The 18,156-nt window shown below is 52.5% G+C and overlaps 1 protein-coding gene across 1 annotated transcript in view; it reads left to right on the top strand.

Moving 5' to 3' along the window:
• Positions 1–17,209, top strand: part of TBC1D22B (TBC1 domain family member 22B) — a 60,631-nt gene extending 43,422 nt beyond the window's left edge. The window contains exons 9-13 of the mRNA XM_084754154.1: positions 7,430–7,536; positions 8,398–8,473; positions 10,073–10,200; positions 10,548–10,643; positions 14,996–17,209. Of these exons, the coding sequence (XP_084610280.1) occupies positions 7,430–7,536; positions 8,398–8,473; positions 10,073–10,200; positions 10,548–10,643; positions 14,996–15,124 (536 nt within the window). The 3' untranslated portion in view covers positions 15,125–17,209. The remainder of the gene's footprint in view (positions 1–7,429; positions 7,537–8,397; positions 8,474–10,072; positions 10,201–10,547; positions 10,644–14,995) is intronic.
• The last annotated feature ends 947 nt before the right edge of the window (positions 17,210–18,156 follow it).

Raw genomic sequence — 18,156 nt, 5'->3', positions numbered from 1 at the left:
TTCGCCAGTGTCAAGGCAGCGCCTGGGCTTTGCCACACTCCTCTTGAGATGGCTTCTGCGCATCCTGGAAGAGCTCTGGGAGGAATGCTCAGCCCCCATGATGGCAGCGTGAGGTGCTTGGCCCCTCAGGCTCCTCCTCAGCCAGTATTTGGAAGAAGTGTGTCCCATACCGTCCTGAGCCATATTGTCCTGGTAAACTAGCCCAGAGAAGTGTGCAGGAGAGCTACAGATGCAAGTTGGCCAGGTGGTTCTCCACAGCTTTGGCAGCTTCCACCTCAATAGAATAATTCTATTGAATCTGGGAAGCCATGGCTGACCGGCAAAAATACCAAAGAGACAGCGCTGGCTGGTTCTAGGAGCAGGTGGTCCTGGAGGCTGTGCCTGTCAGGAAGCTGAGAAAGGAGTCCCCAGGTCTGTTCAGTCCAAACACTGTGGAAGCAAGGCAGAGCTCCCGGAGCCTCAAGGTGCTGCTCCTCACTGCCTTCTAATACCCGCATCCATCTGCCCACTGCAAACTTTATCTCAGTTGAGTCACACGGTGAAGTTCCCTGTAGTCAGTGAAGGGAATGCGGAGTAGGGCTGACCCCGAGTCTTCTGACAAGTGTCCCTCTTGGGACCCCCAGAAGCAGCCTCAGGTGTGACAGGCAGGCAGAGTGTGAGGTCGTCCCATTGCCCGCTGTGTGGTAAGAAGGCTAGAGTGCTGAGCTGCAAGCTGTCCTGTAGTGAGTGCTCCCTGGAGAGTCCTCTGCTGGGTTTCCTGTCACTAGGGCATGAGTGCTCCACTGGCAGGTGTGGCCTTCTCTCCAAGCAGTGATTGCCACCATCTCTGTGGTAAGTGACCTTTGGAAGGCCAGATAGTGATGGCACATGCCTTTCACTGGAGAGGCAGAGGCAGCTGGAGCTTCAAGGCCAGCCTGGTCTACACAGCAAGTTCCAGGACAGCTAGGGCTACACAGAGAAACCTTGAAAACCCAAGCCAAGAAAGAAAGAAAAGAAAGAAAGCCTTAGAAGTGGGCTCTTCCTCTGCCCACTTACCTTGAATCCCGTGTTGTTTGGGCTCACATGACCAAGGGTCCTCCGTCCAATGCCCAAGGCTGACCTAGTAGACCAAGGCTGCTCTTTGCTAAATAGTGGTGATAGAACCTCAGAATAGTAGAGAAAACCCAGAGGGGCGTTGGCAATTTTGTTTAGGTTTACTACTACTACTACTAATTATTATTAGTGTGTGTGTGTATGTGTGTGTGTGTGTGTATGTATGTATGTATGTGTGTGTATGTGTGTGTGTGTGTGTATGTATGTGTGTGTGTATGTGTGTGTGCACATGAATGCAGGTACGTGTGGATCCTAGAGGGCTCCGCCCCCTACAGCTGGAGTTACAGGAGTTGTGAGCTGGCAACCAAACTCATGTCCTCTGCAAGAACAGCATGCACCCTTAGCCTTGAGTCATCTGTCTAGTATACCAATATTGGTGTGTGCGCGTGTAGGTGCCCGCGCAGGCCAGAAAGTGGCATTTGATCTCATACAGCTGGAGCTGCAGGCAGTTGTAAGCCACCCCGTGTGGGTGCTGGGAACCCAGCTCAGATTTTCAGCAAGAGCATTAAGTGCTCTCAACCGCTGAGCCATCTTTCTAACCCAAGCATTGTTTTGTTTTGCTTTGCTTTGCTTTGCTTTGTTTTAGGTTTTTCGAGACCGGATTTCTCTGTGTAACAGTCCTTGGCTCCTGGACTCACTTTATAGACCAGGCTGGCCTCGAACTCACAGAGATCTGCCTGCCTCTGCCTCCCAAGTGCTGGGACTAAAGGAGTGCACCACCACACCTGGCACCAAGCATTGGTTTTTAAATTAATTGTAGCCAGGGTATTGTTATACCCATCTGCCTAAGCCATCCCATACTGTGTAGCCAGACCTTATGTGTCATTCTGAGCCAAGAGTCAGCGCCCCAATTGACAGGCGAGTGTGATGGGGCCTCTGTGGCCAGCAGCTTCTCTGCACATCCAAAATGACATTTTCTGTGACAAGCAGAACCATGGGCCTTGTGGAACAGAGTCCTTCCCTGCGGGTCTCTTCTCCAGGAGAGCCTGAGACCGGCTTTCCTCTCCTGCCTTTCACAGAGCCTGTCTCCCTGTTGGGCTCTGGCTTCCTGGCTTTAGCCATATGGTCCCTGCACCTTTTCTGTATGTACTGAAGATTTGCGTTCTCACAGTCCGGCCTGGCCACTATTGAGGGGCTGACTTTTATACGGCCGCTGGAGTCAAGCTCAGGCCCTCACACTTGCAGGCAGCTGCTTTCCCCTCTGCACGTGTCCACGGCCCCAGTGTGCTTCTGTAATCAGAAAATGTATGCGAGGGATTCTTTTCTCCTCCTCTTCCTCCTCCTCCTCCTCCTCCTCCTCCTCCTCCTCCTCCTCTTCCCCCTCCTCCTCTTCTTCCTCCTCCTCTTCTTCTTTTCTCCTCCTCCTCCTCCTCCTTCTTCTTCTGTTTAAGATAGAGTGTCACTATATAGCCCCGGCTGTTCTAGAACTTGAAGTGTAGACCAAGCTGGCCTTGAACTCACAGAGATCCACCTTCCTTTGCCTCCTAAGTGCTGGGATTAAAGGTGTGCACTACCATGCTCAGTTTGTGCAAGAGATTTTTTTTTTTTAAGATTTATTTGTTTATTATGTATACAGTGTTCTGCTTTCATGTACACCTGCTGCCAGAAGAGGGCATTAGATCCCAGTATAGATGGCCGTGAGCCACCATGTGGTTGCTGGGAATTGAACTCAGGACCTCTGGAAGAGCAGTCAGTGAGTACTCCTAACCGCTGAGCCATCTCTCCAGCCCCCTGCAGTTGATTCTTATGAGTCTAATTTGAGGTGTGAGGGGTAGAAAATGACCATGAGAGGCTCTGGGAATTATGTCTGACTGAATCATAGAAGCTGGGACCCTGGGACCCCACAGGGCTCCTGGGAAGTGCCTGGAGTGGTGAGCAAAGCCAGCTCTGCTCTCCTCAGAGCTGCCACTGATTGCTCTGGGGCCTAGGACTCTTGAGCAAAACCAGCTGTTGACTGAGCCACTGCTCCAGAGCATTTTATCAGCTAATCAGTGGCCGTGTTCTCACCAAGCCCAGAGTGGGCAATTTTGTTTTCATAAAGAGCTTTTTGGTCTCTCCCTTTTGGATGCATTGCCTTTTAAAGTAGCCATAAACTCCTTAAACTTGCTCCCTGTGGTCAGTCCCAGCTGCCACCCACTCGTCGTGACAACCAAAGGCGAGGCACTCGCCTGGGACTGAGAGGCTGGCGCTCTTTCCTGTTGAGCTTCAATTATGTGTGGAGTTTCCTCAAGTGGACAGTTAATGATCCTTCTGAACAGATTGTTTATGCTGAATGCAGCCCTCCAGAGCTCTGTCCTCCCTGTCCCCTGCTTTTCTGCTTTTAGCTCAGTGGTTGAGTGTGTGGACTCCATTTTCCCAGCAGGCAGAGAAGGAGCAATGCACCCTTCACCCCCAGGAAGCGCAGTTTGCTATCCACCCTCAGTGAATGTCAAGGGAACATGGCTGACCACAGCCCCCTCAGTAGCGCTCACTTTATCTGTAGTCCCTTTGCTGCTTGTACAGCTGAGGGTTTGGAGATGGTACAGTTACCCAGTGTAGCACATTGGCAACTCGAGACTCCTCATAGTTAAATGTGATTTTTCCGACTTTTTATAACCAAAAGATGGGGCCAGAAACCTGGAAATTAGGGCTGGTGACCTGGCTCCTTAGGTGAAGGAGCTTGCCACCAAGCCTTAGGACCTGAGTTCAATCCCTGGGACCCACGTGGTAGAAGGAGTGCAAACCAGCTCTCACAGGTTGTCCTCTGACCTCCACATGGGCGAGCTCGCTCTCTCTCTCTCTCCCTCTCCTTCTCTCTCTCTCCCCCCCCCCCTTACACACACACACACACACACTGTGGTACTGTAGGTTTACCCCCTGGATTTGAGGTGGCTTCAAATACAAATGTCCTTGGCTTAAACAAGGTAGGGGTGTATTTGCCCCTTACGTAATGATGGTAATAAGAGTCCCAGCCCACGGTACATGGTGCGTGTTCCGCGCCTGCACTGGTGCTAGCACTTGTCATATTTAGCCACCCGTCCAGTGTCCCTGACACCGTCCTGGTGGTCGTGCTTGTTGATAGATGAACTGAGGGGCAGAGGTGGTGGTGATGATTGAGAGAGACAGCCAGTGAGAGGCACAGCCAGGACTCCGCGGCCTGGGGACAGCCAGTGGGCCCTTCACCAGTGCTGCTCTGTCCAGCCTTAAAAGTCTGAGCGCTGATGCCCAGAACCCACATGAAAGGCTGAGCGCTGCCCTGTGCACCTGTGGTCCCAGCAGGCCTTCTGTGGGAGGGGAAGGCAGGAATGAGAGAGCCCGCCTCAGCAGGGTGGAAGGGGAAACAGACTCCTGAAGGTTGTTCTCTGCCTGCCACATCCATGTCCCCAACATGCGCTCACCCAGATGAAAATAAAAGTGGCTCAGAGAAGCCGGGCATGGTGGCGCACACCTTTAATCCCAGCACTCAGTGAGGCAGAGGCAGGGGCATCACTGTGGGTTCGAGGCCAGCCAGGCCTACAGAGCGAGTCTAGGGCAGCCAAGGGTACACAGAGAAACCCTGTCTTAAAAAGAAGGGGGGAGGGGTGGGCTCAGAGAAATGGCATAGCAGTTGCACACACCGGCTGCTTCACCCTGGGTCAATTCTCAGCCCCACGTGGTGGCTCAAAACTGTGTAGCCACAGTCCCAGGGAAGCTATGTGATGCGCAGATAAACATGAAGGCGAAATGCCCGTAAAATAAAGGTAAATTAAGGCTAGAGAATGGCTCAGCCCTTTGGAGCATTTTTGCTTTGCATTGTTGGTCTTGCAGAGGACCCAGGTTTAATTCCCAGCCCCCGCCCGGTGACTCACGGTCTTCCATAGCTCTAGTTCTAAACGGTTCTGGACCATGTTTTGGCCATGGTGGGCACCAGGCATGCACACGATGCACATATATGCATGTAGGCAAAACACTCACACATATAAGATAAATTCTAAATAAAAATTTAAATAAGTAAAAGTTAACAAATCAAAAATAAATCTTGGAGCCCTGCGTTTTCCTTTGGGAACTGTGTGCTGAGTTGGGGCTGTCTTGTCTGAGCCTGCTGTCTCATGCGGGCTGGGTTACCAGAACCATGTGCCTACTGGTGAGGAAAGAGTCCTGCCACAGGCCCGGGCCCTGGTGCGGTTCCGTTTGGCAGGACAGTGTGAGCTTTGGAGGCAAGCTGGGTACACGCCCCAGGGGAGTGGAGAGTGGTGGAAGCCCCTGTGCAGAAACAAGCGGGAGGTCTGCAGAGCACCTGGGAAGAGCCGGAAGTGTAACACAGAAAGAGAGCTCTGAGTGGAGTCTGAGGGCCCAACTTAGTCTAAATGACACACACGGCCACCCCAAAACCACCACACAGGAATTCTTATGTTAGAGAAGTGATAGTTCTTGGAAGACTTTTTGTTGTTGTTGTTGTTATGTGATCTCCCAATTGGATTTTGTTGTTGTTGTTGTTGTTTTTTGCTTTTCAAGGCAGTGTTTCTCTGTATAGCCTTAGCTGTCCTGGGCTAACTTTGTAGACCAGGCTGGCCTCGAACTCACAGCGATCCACCTGCCTCTGCCTCCCAAGTGCTAGGATTAAAGGAGTGCGCCGCCACCACACTGCCCAATTGGATCTTTTTGTTGTTGTTGTTTTTTGAGACAGGGTTTCTCTATATAGCCTTGGTTGTCCTGGAACTTGCTCTATAGACCATGCTGGCCTCGAACTCACAGCGATCTGCCTGCCTCTGCCTTCTAAGCACTGGGATTAAAGGCGTGCACCACCGCCGCCCGGCTCCCAATTGAATCTTTATGTGTTGTCTGAATTCTTTGTTTTTGCAAGGTTAACATTGTTTTTACAAATTCTTTATTCATTTTTGGTGATAAAAAGGAACTGCAGTCAATGTGGCTCTCCCTCAAAAACAGTTTTAGCCTACTATAGAAATTATGCTTATTGTGGCAATCTTTAGAAATCCAGAAAAACTTAAAGGAAATCAGATCCTGTCTTCTCTATTAAAGGCACAGGAAGCTGGGGAGGTGTTTGTGTCAGCACACGCGAACACAGTGTGCGCAGCAGTTGAGAGTCTGCCGTGAGCAGTGTCGCTTCCCCATGCCTTGTTCGTGTCCCTTAAAGCTTTGTCACGCCTTCTGCATCACTGTAACGTAGCTCACCATCCTGAGAAGCGTCATCTCAAGTACTCTGCGTGCCTCCTGTGTGCGAGGCACGACTTTATCACTTGACATGTTAGCTCTGGCGGTCTATCCTAGCTTTCCTGACAAAATACCCCATTGTCTCCAACAGCTCCACCCCTGTCTCCCTGACGCTGTCCATCTCTAAATAGTCCCTGATGTTCATAAAAGCTACAAAAGTGGTTCTTGGCCAGGTGAAATGGCTCAGTGGCTAAAGGTGCCTGCTGGCAAGTCTGAGGGTCTGAGTTCAGTCCCCTGGAGCTACATGTTAGGAGCGAACTGGCTTCCACAAGTTGTCCTCTGACCTCCACACACATGCTGTGGCATTGCGCGCGTGTGCGCGCATACACACACACACACACACACACACACACACACACACACACACACACACACAAATATAACTTAAAAAATACCATTCTTTGAGCTGGAGAAATGACTCAGTGGTTAAGAGCACTGTCTGCTCTCCCAAAGATCCTAAGTTCAATTCCCAGCAACCACATGGTGGCTCACAACCATCTATAATGTGATCTGATGTCTTCTTCTAGCCTGAAGGTGTACATGTAAGCAGAGCACTGTATACATCATATATAAATAAATAAATAAATCTTTAAAAGAAAGAAAGCCGTTCTTCGAGAAGAATGGGAGTCCAGGGATCGTGCTGTGACGCTGTGGATAAAGGGTTCTGTAGTCATTCCCCTGAGTGCAAGGGTTAGGACTCTGAGTGGGTTTTGTTGGCTGACTGTGTCCCAGCACAAGGGGCTGTGTGCACTGAACACATTTTGTTTTATTGTTTTTTTGTTTTTCGAGGCAGGGTTTCTCTGTGTAGCCCTGGCTGCCCTGGACTCACTTTGTAGACCAGCCTGGCCTCGAACTCACAGCGATCCATCCGCCTGCCTCTGCCTCCTCAGTGCTGGGATTAAAGGCGTGCGCCTGGTTGAGCAGTCATTTTTTTTTTTAAAGTCTAAATGATAAATGCCAAGGGAGAGCAAGGCTGGCATGAGAAGTGGCACAGGCAGCGTGAGAAGCGTCACAGTCAGTGTTACAGCGACATCCCTCCACGTCAAGAGGCCCGCTTCTCTCTGGCTCTCTCCATGGGGACTGTAGACTCTGTCTTTCTCCGCTTTTAGACAAGGCCTCTGGACTTCCTTCACCCTTTGTTTTACAGAAGAGGACGTGGAGAACTTCGACGTGACCAACCTGTCTCAGGACATGCTGCGAAGCATCGAGGCCGACAGCTTCTGGTGCATGAGCAAGCTGCTGGATGGGATCCAGGTGAGCGGGGCGGGGCTCCCTCAGGCCTGCTCCTTCCCTATGCCCTTCTGCGGCAGGCGGCCCCCACCCCCACCCCCCCACCCCCGTCCCGCCAGTGTTCACTGCCTCTTTGCGAGTGTCACTAGTCACTGGTCTAGTGTCCCTCTGGGTCTGAGGCCACATGCAGCACTAGCTCTGCCGTCAGAGCAGCTGCTCTCCACTGTGTGCCCAGAGCCTGTGGGCCAACCGCAGCGCAGGGCTCCCCACCCTGCCACCTCATGCTGCAGCCTTATGAGTCCCTTTATTTCCAAACGCTGTCACTAGCTGTTGGCATTGGTGAACTTTTAAAATATGTTTGTTTTACTTTTAATCCTTTGTGTGTTGGGGGGCGTGTGCCCGTCAGGGCAGGTGTTTGTGGTGGGGTTGGATCCCTGTGATCTGGAGTCTCAGGTGGTTGTGAGCCACTGGATGTGGGTGCTAGGAACATGGTGGGTCCTCTGGAAGACAGATGCACTCTGCACTGCTGAGCCATCTCTCCAGCCTCTGGTGTCCTTGAAAATGTGCTTCAGGGACTGGGGAGATGGCTCAGTTAATGAAGCAAACCTGAGTCCAATCCCTGGCACAGGGGGGAGGCGTCTAGCCTAATTTGTGAGCTCCAGCCTCAGTGAGACCCTCTCTCAAAAACCAAGATGGCCCGTTTATGAGGAAGGATATCTGAGCTCTCCCTGACCTGTGCAACACACACATGCGCGCGCAGCACGCATACACACACACGCACACACGCAGCACGCACACACAATCAGCAATGATTCTCCATGAGTCCCAGGTGTGGCGGGCAGCTGATTGGACACTGCTCACCCCCAGGCTCTGTGTCCTTTGCAGGATAATTACACCTTTGCACAACCAGGGATCCAGAAGAAAGTCAAGGCACTGGAAGAGCTTGTAAGCCGGATCGATGGTAGGTTGAGAGGACTAGCGGTAGCCCAGTGTGTCCCCATGACCCTGTGACCCTGTGACCCTGTGACCCTTGGCCTCCCTGGCTGCCTTCCCAACCTGTCCTTGCAGGGACCACTGCCTTGGCAGCACTGTCTTCACTCAAGGCACTCCCTAGTCACTCCCACCCCCTTCCTGGCCCGCAGCCCTGGTCCAGCTCTCCGCTCTCTCCACCCCCCTCCTAGCAGGACTTACATGCTCTCGCTTGTTCCTCTTTCCAACTGTCGTCATGTGATGGCTTCTCTAAGCTGTGTTGTGGCAGTGCCCTCCTTCCAGAACCACCACTGGCTTCCCCTTGCCTTTGGCATCCAGGTTGTGGGCTGACGTAACAGGCGACCCAAGTCTGGCTGACACCCCAGTGGGACCCCCCTACACCCTGCTGGGACCTGAATGCGCTGAGAACCTCAGCACAACTCCCTGTGAGGCAGATGGCTGGGAGAAGCAGGTGCCTGCAGGAGTGGGGCTGGCTGGCTCTGGCCAGGCAGGCGCTGTAGGAAGCCCTGTGGCCCAAGACACCCACAGTGGGTGGGAGGTTGACCTTCACTGCAGCGTGGACCTAGCTAGTGGGGGGGGGGCCTGTAACCTGAGGTCCTGTAGGCCAGTGGGCCTGCAGTGGCTTCTTAAAGACTGCCAGTGGCTGTACAAATGTCACCGCCACCTCTCTGCTGCCGCACTTCCTGCTCCATCCCTCCTGTCACTGCACAGTGTGTCTTTCTCACTCATTTCCCAGGTTCTCCCATGGAAACATCCTAGGTTTGTCTTCTCCCTCCGCCTTCCCAGGACCTAGCATCTCAGGGCTCACCTTTGTGTGCCACTCACAGTAGCATTCTGTGAGTGGGAATTGGAGTGCATAGTGGGTTTTTTAAAAAATGTGTACACTGGGCCAGGGACCTGGTTCACTGACAACTGGATCCTCATGGTAGAAAGAGAACAGACTACTGCAAGTTGTCCTCTGACCTCCATAAGACGGAGTGTACAAACACACACACACACACACACACACACACACACACACACACACACACACACACGCCCCCCCACACTATACACACACTATACACTGCATTCTTCTTTTTTACATATTTTCTCATTACAAAAACCTTAAACTGCAACAACAACCTCACAATCTGTTCACAAGTCCCCTCTGCCTTAAATTCTAGTCCCCTGAATGACCGTTGTCATTAGCTTCTCTGAAGGTAAGTACTTACCACCCGTCAGGCAGGCACTGTTTTACAGACTCTGCTCAGGCCTTCTCGTTTTTTCCTCCCCAAAGCCCTGAAATGTGAGCAGTTATCCTCACTAAAACTGGAGAAAAGCAAGCGGACATGTCTTTGGGGAGGGGTTCACACACCACCACGTGGAAGGGGGAGACAGAGGACAAGCGCCAGGAGCCTGTTACCTGTGTCCGTCATGTGGCCTCCAGGGAACAGGCCCTGCCCTGCCTAGCAAGTGCCACTGAGATAATGGGCTGAAGGTCGCCCGCAGCGGGAGGGGCTGGTGAGGAGCAGCGCCTGCTCCTGGCCCCGCGGCCTGCTGCTGTCTGCTGAGTGCGTGTCCCTTCCAGAGCAGGTCCACAGTCACTTCAGGAGGTACGAGGTGGAATACCTGCAGTTTGCCTTCCGGTGGATGAACAACCTGCTCATGCGGGAGCTTCCTCTACGCTGCACCATCCGCCTGTGGGACACCTACCAGGTGTGGAGGGGACCCTGTCCCTGGTGGGCCCAACTCCCTGCCACCTGTGGGACCCCTGCCAGGTGTGGAGGGGACCCTGCTGCTCCTGCTGTCCCTGGTTGGCCCAACTCCCTGTGGGACACTTACCAGGTGTGGAGGGGACCCTGCTGCTCCCCTTGTCCCTGGTGGACCAGACTCCCTGCCAAGTGTCACTGTGTCTGCTGTGGGCTTCAGCAATCTTTATAGCCTGTTTGCTGCCGTGTCACATAACAGGTGCTGGCCTGGGTTTTCCACCTTCCAGGTGGCTTGGAAGTGAGAGGCCCGCAGCTACGGCTCAGGGGCCTGCCTGACTCTTGTTTCCTCCTCAGTCTGAGCCTGAAGGGTTCTCGCACTTCCATCTCTACGTGTGCGCAGCCTTCTTGATCAAGTGGAGGAAGGAGATTTTGGATGAGGAAGACTTTCAGGTGAGTGGCTAGAGGGAGCGAGCCCTTGGCCTGCTGAGTGGACAGAGGGTGCTGCCATGGAGGCTTGGCTGGGAGTGGAAGGGAGAAGGTTCTCAGGAGAGAATGCAGGATGTCACTGGGGCCCATGGTCTTCCCAGTGATCTCTGTGCCAAAAGGGCTGCAGAGTGGCTGCGCAGCTCCGAGAGATCCTCACTCATTCATTGACAGGTGTTGATTACAGGCATGCCCTGGGGGTCACCATGGAGGCACAGCAGCGCATCTCAGGAAGTGGACCAGACAGGGCTGTTCTGGTAGCACACGTGCTGAGGGAAGGCGGATAGTAAACAAACGTGTAGGGAGCTTGCAGTGCTCCTGGGGCATAAGTGCACATCACTGCAAGGCTCAGCAGGAGGGAGGCGAGCTGCAGTTCAGAGCAAGCAGTCAGGGTCAGCTCACCAAGAAGGCGGCATTTAAGCAAAGGCCTAAGGAGGGTAAGGGAGCGCATCATATTGCTACTAGGGCTAGGAGCGGGCCGCCAGCGTAGAGGCTTTGAATCAGCCCCGTGCCTGGCTGTTTATGGGACTATGACATGAGGCCTCAAACAAGGTGGCCAACGGAAGAGCAGGGCAAGCGAAGCGGAGACATCAGGAAGGACTTGGCATTGCTGTGAGCGCCTTGGCTGTTCCTGGATGACTTTGGGGCACGGACCACATATGGTCTTAACGGCTATGCTGCCTTTTGTGTAACTTCTGCATATGGGGAAGGTGGACACAACAGCCACCCAGGACACTGCCGCAATTCTCCAAGGGACACATGGTCCAGGGTGACGATAGTGGAGGTGTGAGTTGCCGTGTTTGGGGTCTTTTGTAAGTAGCGCCTGGGGTTCTTTGATGGGCCGGTTGTAGACTGTGACAGAGGGGCTGTCTAGGATCACTCCTGCATGGAGGCTGCAGGGGTCATGTGTCTATGGCGATGAGGGCTTTGGTGTGGAGAATGTTGTATTTGAAATGTCAGGCCAGGTGTGATGGTACACCCGGTAATCCCAGCACTCAAGGAGGCAGAGGCAGGTGGATCTCTTCAAGGCCAGCCTGTTCTACAAAGTCCAGATAGCCAAAGCCACACAGAGAAACCCTGTCTCGAGAAACAAACAAAACAAAAAACAAACAAACAAACAAACAAACAACAAAAAAGCAAATGGAGATGACTAGGCAAATAAATGTACTTTTGTTAGTGGCCTAGTTTCTAGCAGACAGCACAAACTAGACGTATGAATTTAGAAGCCGTTGGCTTGGGCAGGGTGGGGCGGGGGAGGGGGTAGAGAGACAGCTTAGTTAAGATGTCATAATTGGCACATGCAGTAGCAGGTGGGGCCTGGCTTCCCAGGCCTGAGCCCTAGGAGTACAGGTGTCTGGGGTGGCAGTCAGAGGCCTGGACAGGCATCTGTGCCAGTGCGGGTTCTAGAAGGAACGTACAAGCAAGGGGAACTCTTAGAGGAGGGATCACTCTTGAGTCCCCAAGGGCTGAAATGTCCACTTCCCTACTGACACTAGGCCTCCTGACAGCGAGTCTTGCCCTGAACTCACCCCCACACTGGACCTGCCACATAGAGGAGCAGTCAGCACAGCCCCAGCCAGCCACGCAGACATCAGCAGGACACAGTGAGAGGCAAAGCACAGTGCTTACCTGATTAAGAGGGCGTGTGGCACAGCTGAGGCCACCTGACACCCACAGAGACCATGGGGAGATGGCAGTGAGTCAACACGCGATGTCTTATTGATTCAAATACAGTTTTGCCACCTTTGCCATTAATTCCTTTTTCTTTTTCTTTTTTTCTCTCTCGAGACGGGGTTTCTTTGTTTAGCCCTGGCTGTCCTGGAATTCTTTTTGTAGACCAGGCTGGCCTCAAACTCAGAGATCCACCTGCCTCTGCCTCCTGAGTGCTGGGATTAAAGGTGTGCACCACCATGCCTGGCAGCATTTATTATTTTTAAATGTTTTGTTTGGTTGCTTTATTTTATATGTGTGTCTTGCCGGCACGTGTATATATACACCATGTGTGTGCCTGGTGACTTTCGTGTCCAGAAGAGGGTATCAGGGCCCATGGGGCTGGAATTGCAGATGGTGAGCCACCATGTGGGTTCTTGGGAACCAGACTAGGGTCCTTTTTTTTTTTTTTTTTTAAAGATTTTATTTATTATTATGTATATAATGCTCTATCTGCATGTACCCTACATGCCAGAAGAGGGCATCAGATCACATTATAGATGGTTGTGAGCCACCATGTGATTGCTGGGAATTGAACTCAGGACCCCTGGAAGAGCAGATGGCACTCTTATCCACTGAGCCATCTCTCCAGCCCCTTTAAAAATTTTTTTGAGACGGGTTTCTCTGTGCAGCCTGTCCTGAAGCTCACTCTGTAGACCAGGCTGGCCTGGAACTCACAGAGCTCCGGCTGCATGCGCCACCACGCCGGCCCTAGTGCTCCCTTCCTTGGCCTTCCGTGTGGTTGTTTTCTTCCAATGCTCATTTATGCTGACAGCTCCTTTTCTGGCCTGTTCTCCTTCCTTGAAGATGCTTGGGTGTCAGCAGGTGCCCGAGCCAGGCCCTGCTCTGCAGCCTTGGCCCTCTAGTTCTCTGAAAGGCAGCTGCCGGCTTCCTCCAGTGCTCGCCCACAGACCCTCAGACCCGCTCACTGCTGTGCTATTACACTTGACTAGCACCCTGCTTACTTCTGAGGAGCTGCTTGGTGGAAATCTTCAGTCCCGCTCTGGCAGTGTCTCTTCTGTCACCCTGCTAAGCACACCTGACTTGTGACCAGCACCTCTGCCCCTTGGCTGTGGTTTTTTGGTTTCTCCATCTTTATCTGAAGACTGGTCTGTACTTTTTGCAGTGCTGTGCTAAGTGAGCTAAGGTGGGATGGGGAGCAGGGATGGGAGAAGTTGCAGTTCCAATCTCTGCCACCAGGTGGCGGAGCAGCTCCTTCCAGCTAATCCTCTTTCTGTGTGACAGGCAGCGGATGGGGGGCAGCCCATGACCAGGGATAGAATTTACTCAGAAAGCATCTACTAAAGCTAGGGTTAGAAGTTAGAAGTGGCTCCCATCCCAGAAATGGTGCTTGGCCACTCGTTGTTGGTTGGTTGTTGTTGTTGTTGTTTGAGACAGGGAGACAGGGTTTCTCTGTGTAGCCTTGGCTGTACTGGACTCGCTTTGTAGACCAGGCTGGCCTTGAACTCACAAAGATCCTCCTGTCTCTGCCTCTCAAGTGCTAAGATTAAAGGCATGCAGCACCACACCCAGCTATAAAAAGAGAAAGTTTTTGAGACAGGGTCTCTTTATGTAGCCTTACCTATTCTAAAACTCACTATGGAACTTGCTGTGTAGACCAGGCTGGCCTGGAACTCACAGAGATCTGCAAAGGCATATGCTACCACATTTGGCTTAACTTCTGATTTTTACATTTTATTATTTTATGTGTATGAGTATTTTTGCCTTCATGTTTGTTTGTGCACCAGGTGTGTGCCTAACTAACCCTAACCCTACAGGTACCAGCTGGCTCTGCCCTGGGACCAGCTGGCCACCTAGTAGAGGCCAGAAGAGGGCACTGGGTCCCCTGAACCTGGAGTTATATGGTTTTAATCCCCCACGTGGGTACTGGGAAACTAACCTAGAATAGCAAGTGCCTCTAAGCGTCTCTCCAGCTCACCTTGTTTCTCGAAGTAGACTCTTTCCCTGAGATCCGGGGCTCATCACCTGGGCTAGGTAGGTTGACCTGCAAGCCCTAGAGGCCATCCTGTGGCTTCCTCCTCAGTGCTGAGAGCAGAAGCACACTGGCCACCAGGAGCAGCTTCCCCAGTGCTGGGACCGAACCCGGGGCTCCTGCTTTTGAGGGGAGCACCTCACCAGCTGACCTCTCCCCAGCCCAGGACTGTTCTTTCTATAATTAGAAAAATAAGAATGAATATCCAAGTTCTGAACAAGATACATAGATAGATGATAGATAGATGGATGAATGGATGGATAGATAGATGGAATCTGAAAAGACCAAACCAAAACAACAGAGTGCCCCTGAGAAACAGATTCAGGGAAAAGGCTAAAAGAACACCGCAGGAGCAGTCATGTGCACTTGGGAGCCAGTGACCATTTGCTCTCCGACTGGCTTTATTGTGGTCATTCTCCGCTCACAGGATTTTGAAGCGGCAGGTGTTAATGTGTCAGAGAGTCTGTGGAGTTTTCAGACTTCCTGGACTAAACAAGGGGCCAGGGGCTGCATGGTGTTGAGGAGGCAGCCGCCTGGGCCTGAGGGCTCATGTGGTCCAGGAGGAGGGAGCCCTCCCACCACAGGTGCAGACGGGAAAGCCTTCCTTGCCTTGCAGGGCCTCCTCATGCTGCTGCAGAACCTGCCTACCATCCACTGGGGCAACGAGGAGATCGGGCTGCTGCTGGCCGAGGCCTACAGACTCAAGTACATGTTTGCAGACGCCCCCAACCACTACCGACGATAGGTGCTGTCTCCCTGGGGACCCAGACCCCCCCATCTCTGATGGCGATTTCATCACTGTGGCCACTGTGCAAGCCATGGGCCCCGGCCAGGAACCACTCCTGCTGTACAAAGCTCGCCCCCCGCCACCGCTGCCACCACCGCCACCCAGGTCTTAACTTCACAGCATCCGCCACTTTGTGACTCTGGATGTGTGTCTGGGACCACTGTCAGTATTCTGTGCCGTGTGTATGGGCCGGGCTCTGGGAGGGGGCAGAGGAGGCGACCGTTGTTTTTTTTCTCCAGAAGACACTGGACAAAAGAAGAACAGGGGCAGCCCTATGTTGTCCCTACAGGTACCAGCTGGCTCTGCCTTGGGACCAGCTGGTATTGTTTTTCTTTTACTTTCCTTTTTTTAAACACAAAAACCACAAATATTCTAATATGCCCAAGGCATGGGGTATTAGGCTCTGATGCTGTTGGTTTTTGTGACTCAGTTTGATCTAGTTACAGGTCAGAGGTATTTTGTTTCCAGCAGACTCCTGGCCCCGGCTTTCTTCCCCTCATTTCCGGTCCTCCTCCTGCCCCAGCTGAGCCAGTGACATAGTGAGTGAGGGAGCCCTTCAATCTCAGGTGGAGGAGACACTGTGTTCATAACCCTGAGGAGAGGAGTACACTCAAGGGCTAGGAAGTGCGTTTTCCCTTTCCTTATCTACTATCTGTCTTCCTCTGGTATGCATGTGTGTGTGTGTGTTCCACTGTGTGACTGTGTGTGTGTAAGTGTGCATGTTCCACTGTGTGTGTGTGCGTGTGTGTGTGTGTGTGTGTGTGTGCCACTGTGTGACTGTGTGTGTGTAAGTGTGCATGTTCCACTGTGTTTGTGTGTGTGCTCCACTGTGAGTGTATGTGTGTGTGTGTGTGTGTGTGTGTTCCACTGTGTGAGTGTGAGGGTGCATGCTCCACTGTGTGTGTGTGTGTGTAAGTCCAACAGCATTGTGTCAGATATCTGAATTTGTGTCCAGACTAACCCATCAGAACCAGCTGGGAAGGACCCCAAGGACCAAGCATCAGATGGCCCCTTGAGAGGGACCAGGGCAAGGGAGAGAGAAAGAAGGTTTTGTTTTGTTTTTTTAAAACCACCTCCTCGAACCCTTTCTCCAGAGTGAACCACTCCAGGATATTATGTATAAACTGTGTTATTATGTGTATGGGTAAAGGTGTACAAGTCGGCGTCCTCTTTGTAGCAGCTATGACGTTATATTTACAGTGTGCATTGACACGTGAAGGCAATCTAGGTCATTAGCACAAGGCGAAGCTGCTGGGTGGGGGGCTTACGGGAAGGGGCGGGCAGTCATCTGGAGGGCGTGGCCAGCAGCGGAAGGGGCTGGCAGTCATCTGGGGGGCGTGGCCAGCAGCCAGCAGCCAGCTGCCTGTCAAGAGTAGCTCAGCCTTTCTTCCCACCCTCCCCGGGCCTCTGTGGAACACCTGCCCTGTCCTTCCCTTTTCCCCTCTCCTCGCCCCCAGCTGCTTCCCAGGAAGGACGGCAGGGGCAGAAGGCCTCCCTCAGGTTTTGTGGCCCCAGCTTTTGTCTTCATCGGTTAAGTCAGCACTGTGGTCAGGACAGAGCTGGCTAACACGTCAGTGCCAAGAGAAGGGACCCATGTGTGTCCCCACGATTGGGGCTCTTCCCAGAAGGCGGCACTGGAGGTCCCCGCTACTATCACCATCACACTCCCCACAGCTCATGAGGTGTTTGGTGGTGGAGGAAGGGCGCATGGAGGCCGCAGCCACCGTCCTCCCTAGGCCAGGCAGGGCTCACGTGCCTGTGGCGGTCACCCCTGTGAGTCAGGCCCCTCAGCCAAGCTGTTTCTCAGGCGTTCCCCACCCACCCCTCAGTGTGCCTCAGCAGTCTCCTTCACAGAGGATAGGACTTGTGACCCTCCCTCAGACAGATTGACTAAAGAGAGACACTTGTGTTCCCAAGTGGTGGTTTTATTTTTTCAGTTTTATGTTTGTATGGGAAATTGTGGCTAAAGTGAATGGACTGTAAATAAACAGTGTCTCCTCCTCCATCATGAGCTTTTGTCTCATGAGTTCACATTACCGAGAATGATGCGTCTTTCTTTCCTGGGTTTTCCCTGCTGGTACTTATCAGTATGGAGGGGGTCAGGAGCCAGACAAATGGCTCAATGGCTAAGAGTGCCTGCTGTAAGCCGGGCGGTGGTGGCGCACGCCTTTAATCCTAGCACTCAGGAAGCAGAGGCAGGTGGGATCACTGTGAGTTCGAGGCCAGCCTGGTCTACAGAGTGAGTCCAGGACAGCCAAGGCTACACAGAGAGACCCTGTCTCGGGAAAAACAACAACGACAAAGAGTGCCCACTGTACTTCCCAGCACCCACTTCAGGTGATTCACAACTGCTTGCAGCTCCAGCACCAAGAAATCTGTCGCCCTCATCTGTCCTCTGCAAGCACTGTACTCTTGCAGCCTATATTCATACAGATACACAGACAGACAGATAGACAGACAGACACACACACACACACACACACACACACACACACAGAAATCTTCAGAAAGAAATGGGGTCAAGCCTTGTATAGGACAAATAGCATTCCCAGGTGACATCAGCATCTGGGCAAGAGACTGCAAAGTGAGTAACTAACCAGTTTCCTCAGCTGGTGTCTAGCAGAGCTCCTGATCTCACAGGTCCTGTGCCAGCACCGAGACAAAACCTTTATGTGGATTATTTATCGTGTTCAAAGGAGGTAAGGATGACCCTGGACTTCCTGCTGAAGGAAAGGCTCAGGAGACCCGGGTGAGTCTACCGCCTGAACTCCCATATCCTACTTGATCTGACCAGGTCAGTACTTAAAGAGCAGGCTTAATAACTTCCTCCCACACTGGGCACTCGGAAGGCAGAGGCAGGTGGATCTCTCTGAGTTCGAGGCCAACGTGGTCTACAAAGCAAGTACAGGAAGGCCAAGGCTGACACAGAGAGACCCTGTCTTGAAAAAACAAAAACAAAACAAAACAAAACAAAACAAAAAACCAACAAC

Source organism: Acomys minous, assembly GCF_964271855.1.
Source record: "Acomys minous genome assembly, chromosome: 13".
NCBI classification, from domain to species: domain Eukaryota; kingdom Metazoa; phylum Chordata; class Mammalia; order Rodentia; family Muridae; genus Acomys; species Acomys minous.
Note: the sequence above shows the minus strand (reverse complement) of the source record. Positions and strands in the feature narration are given on the sequence as shown.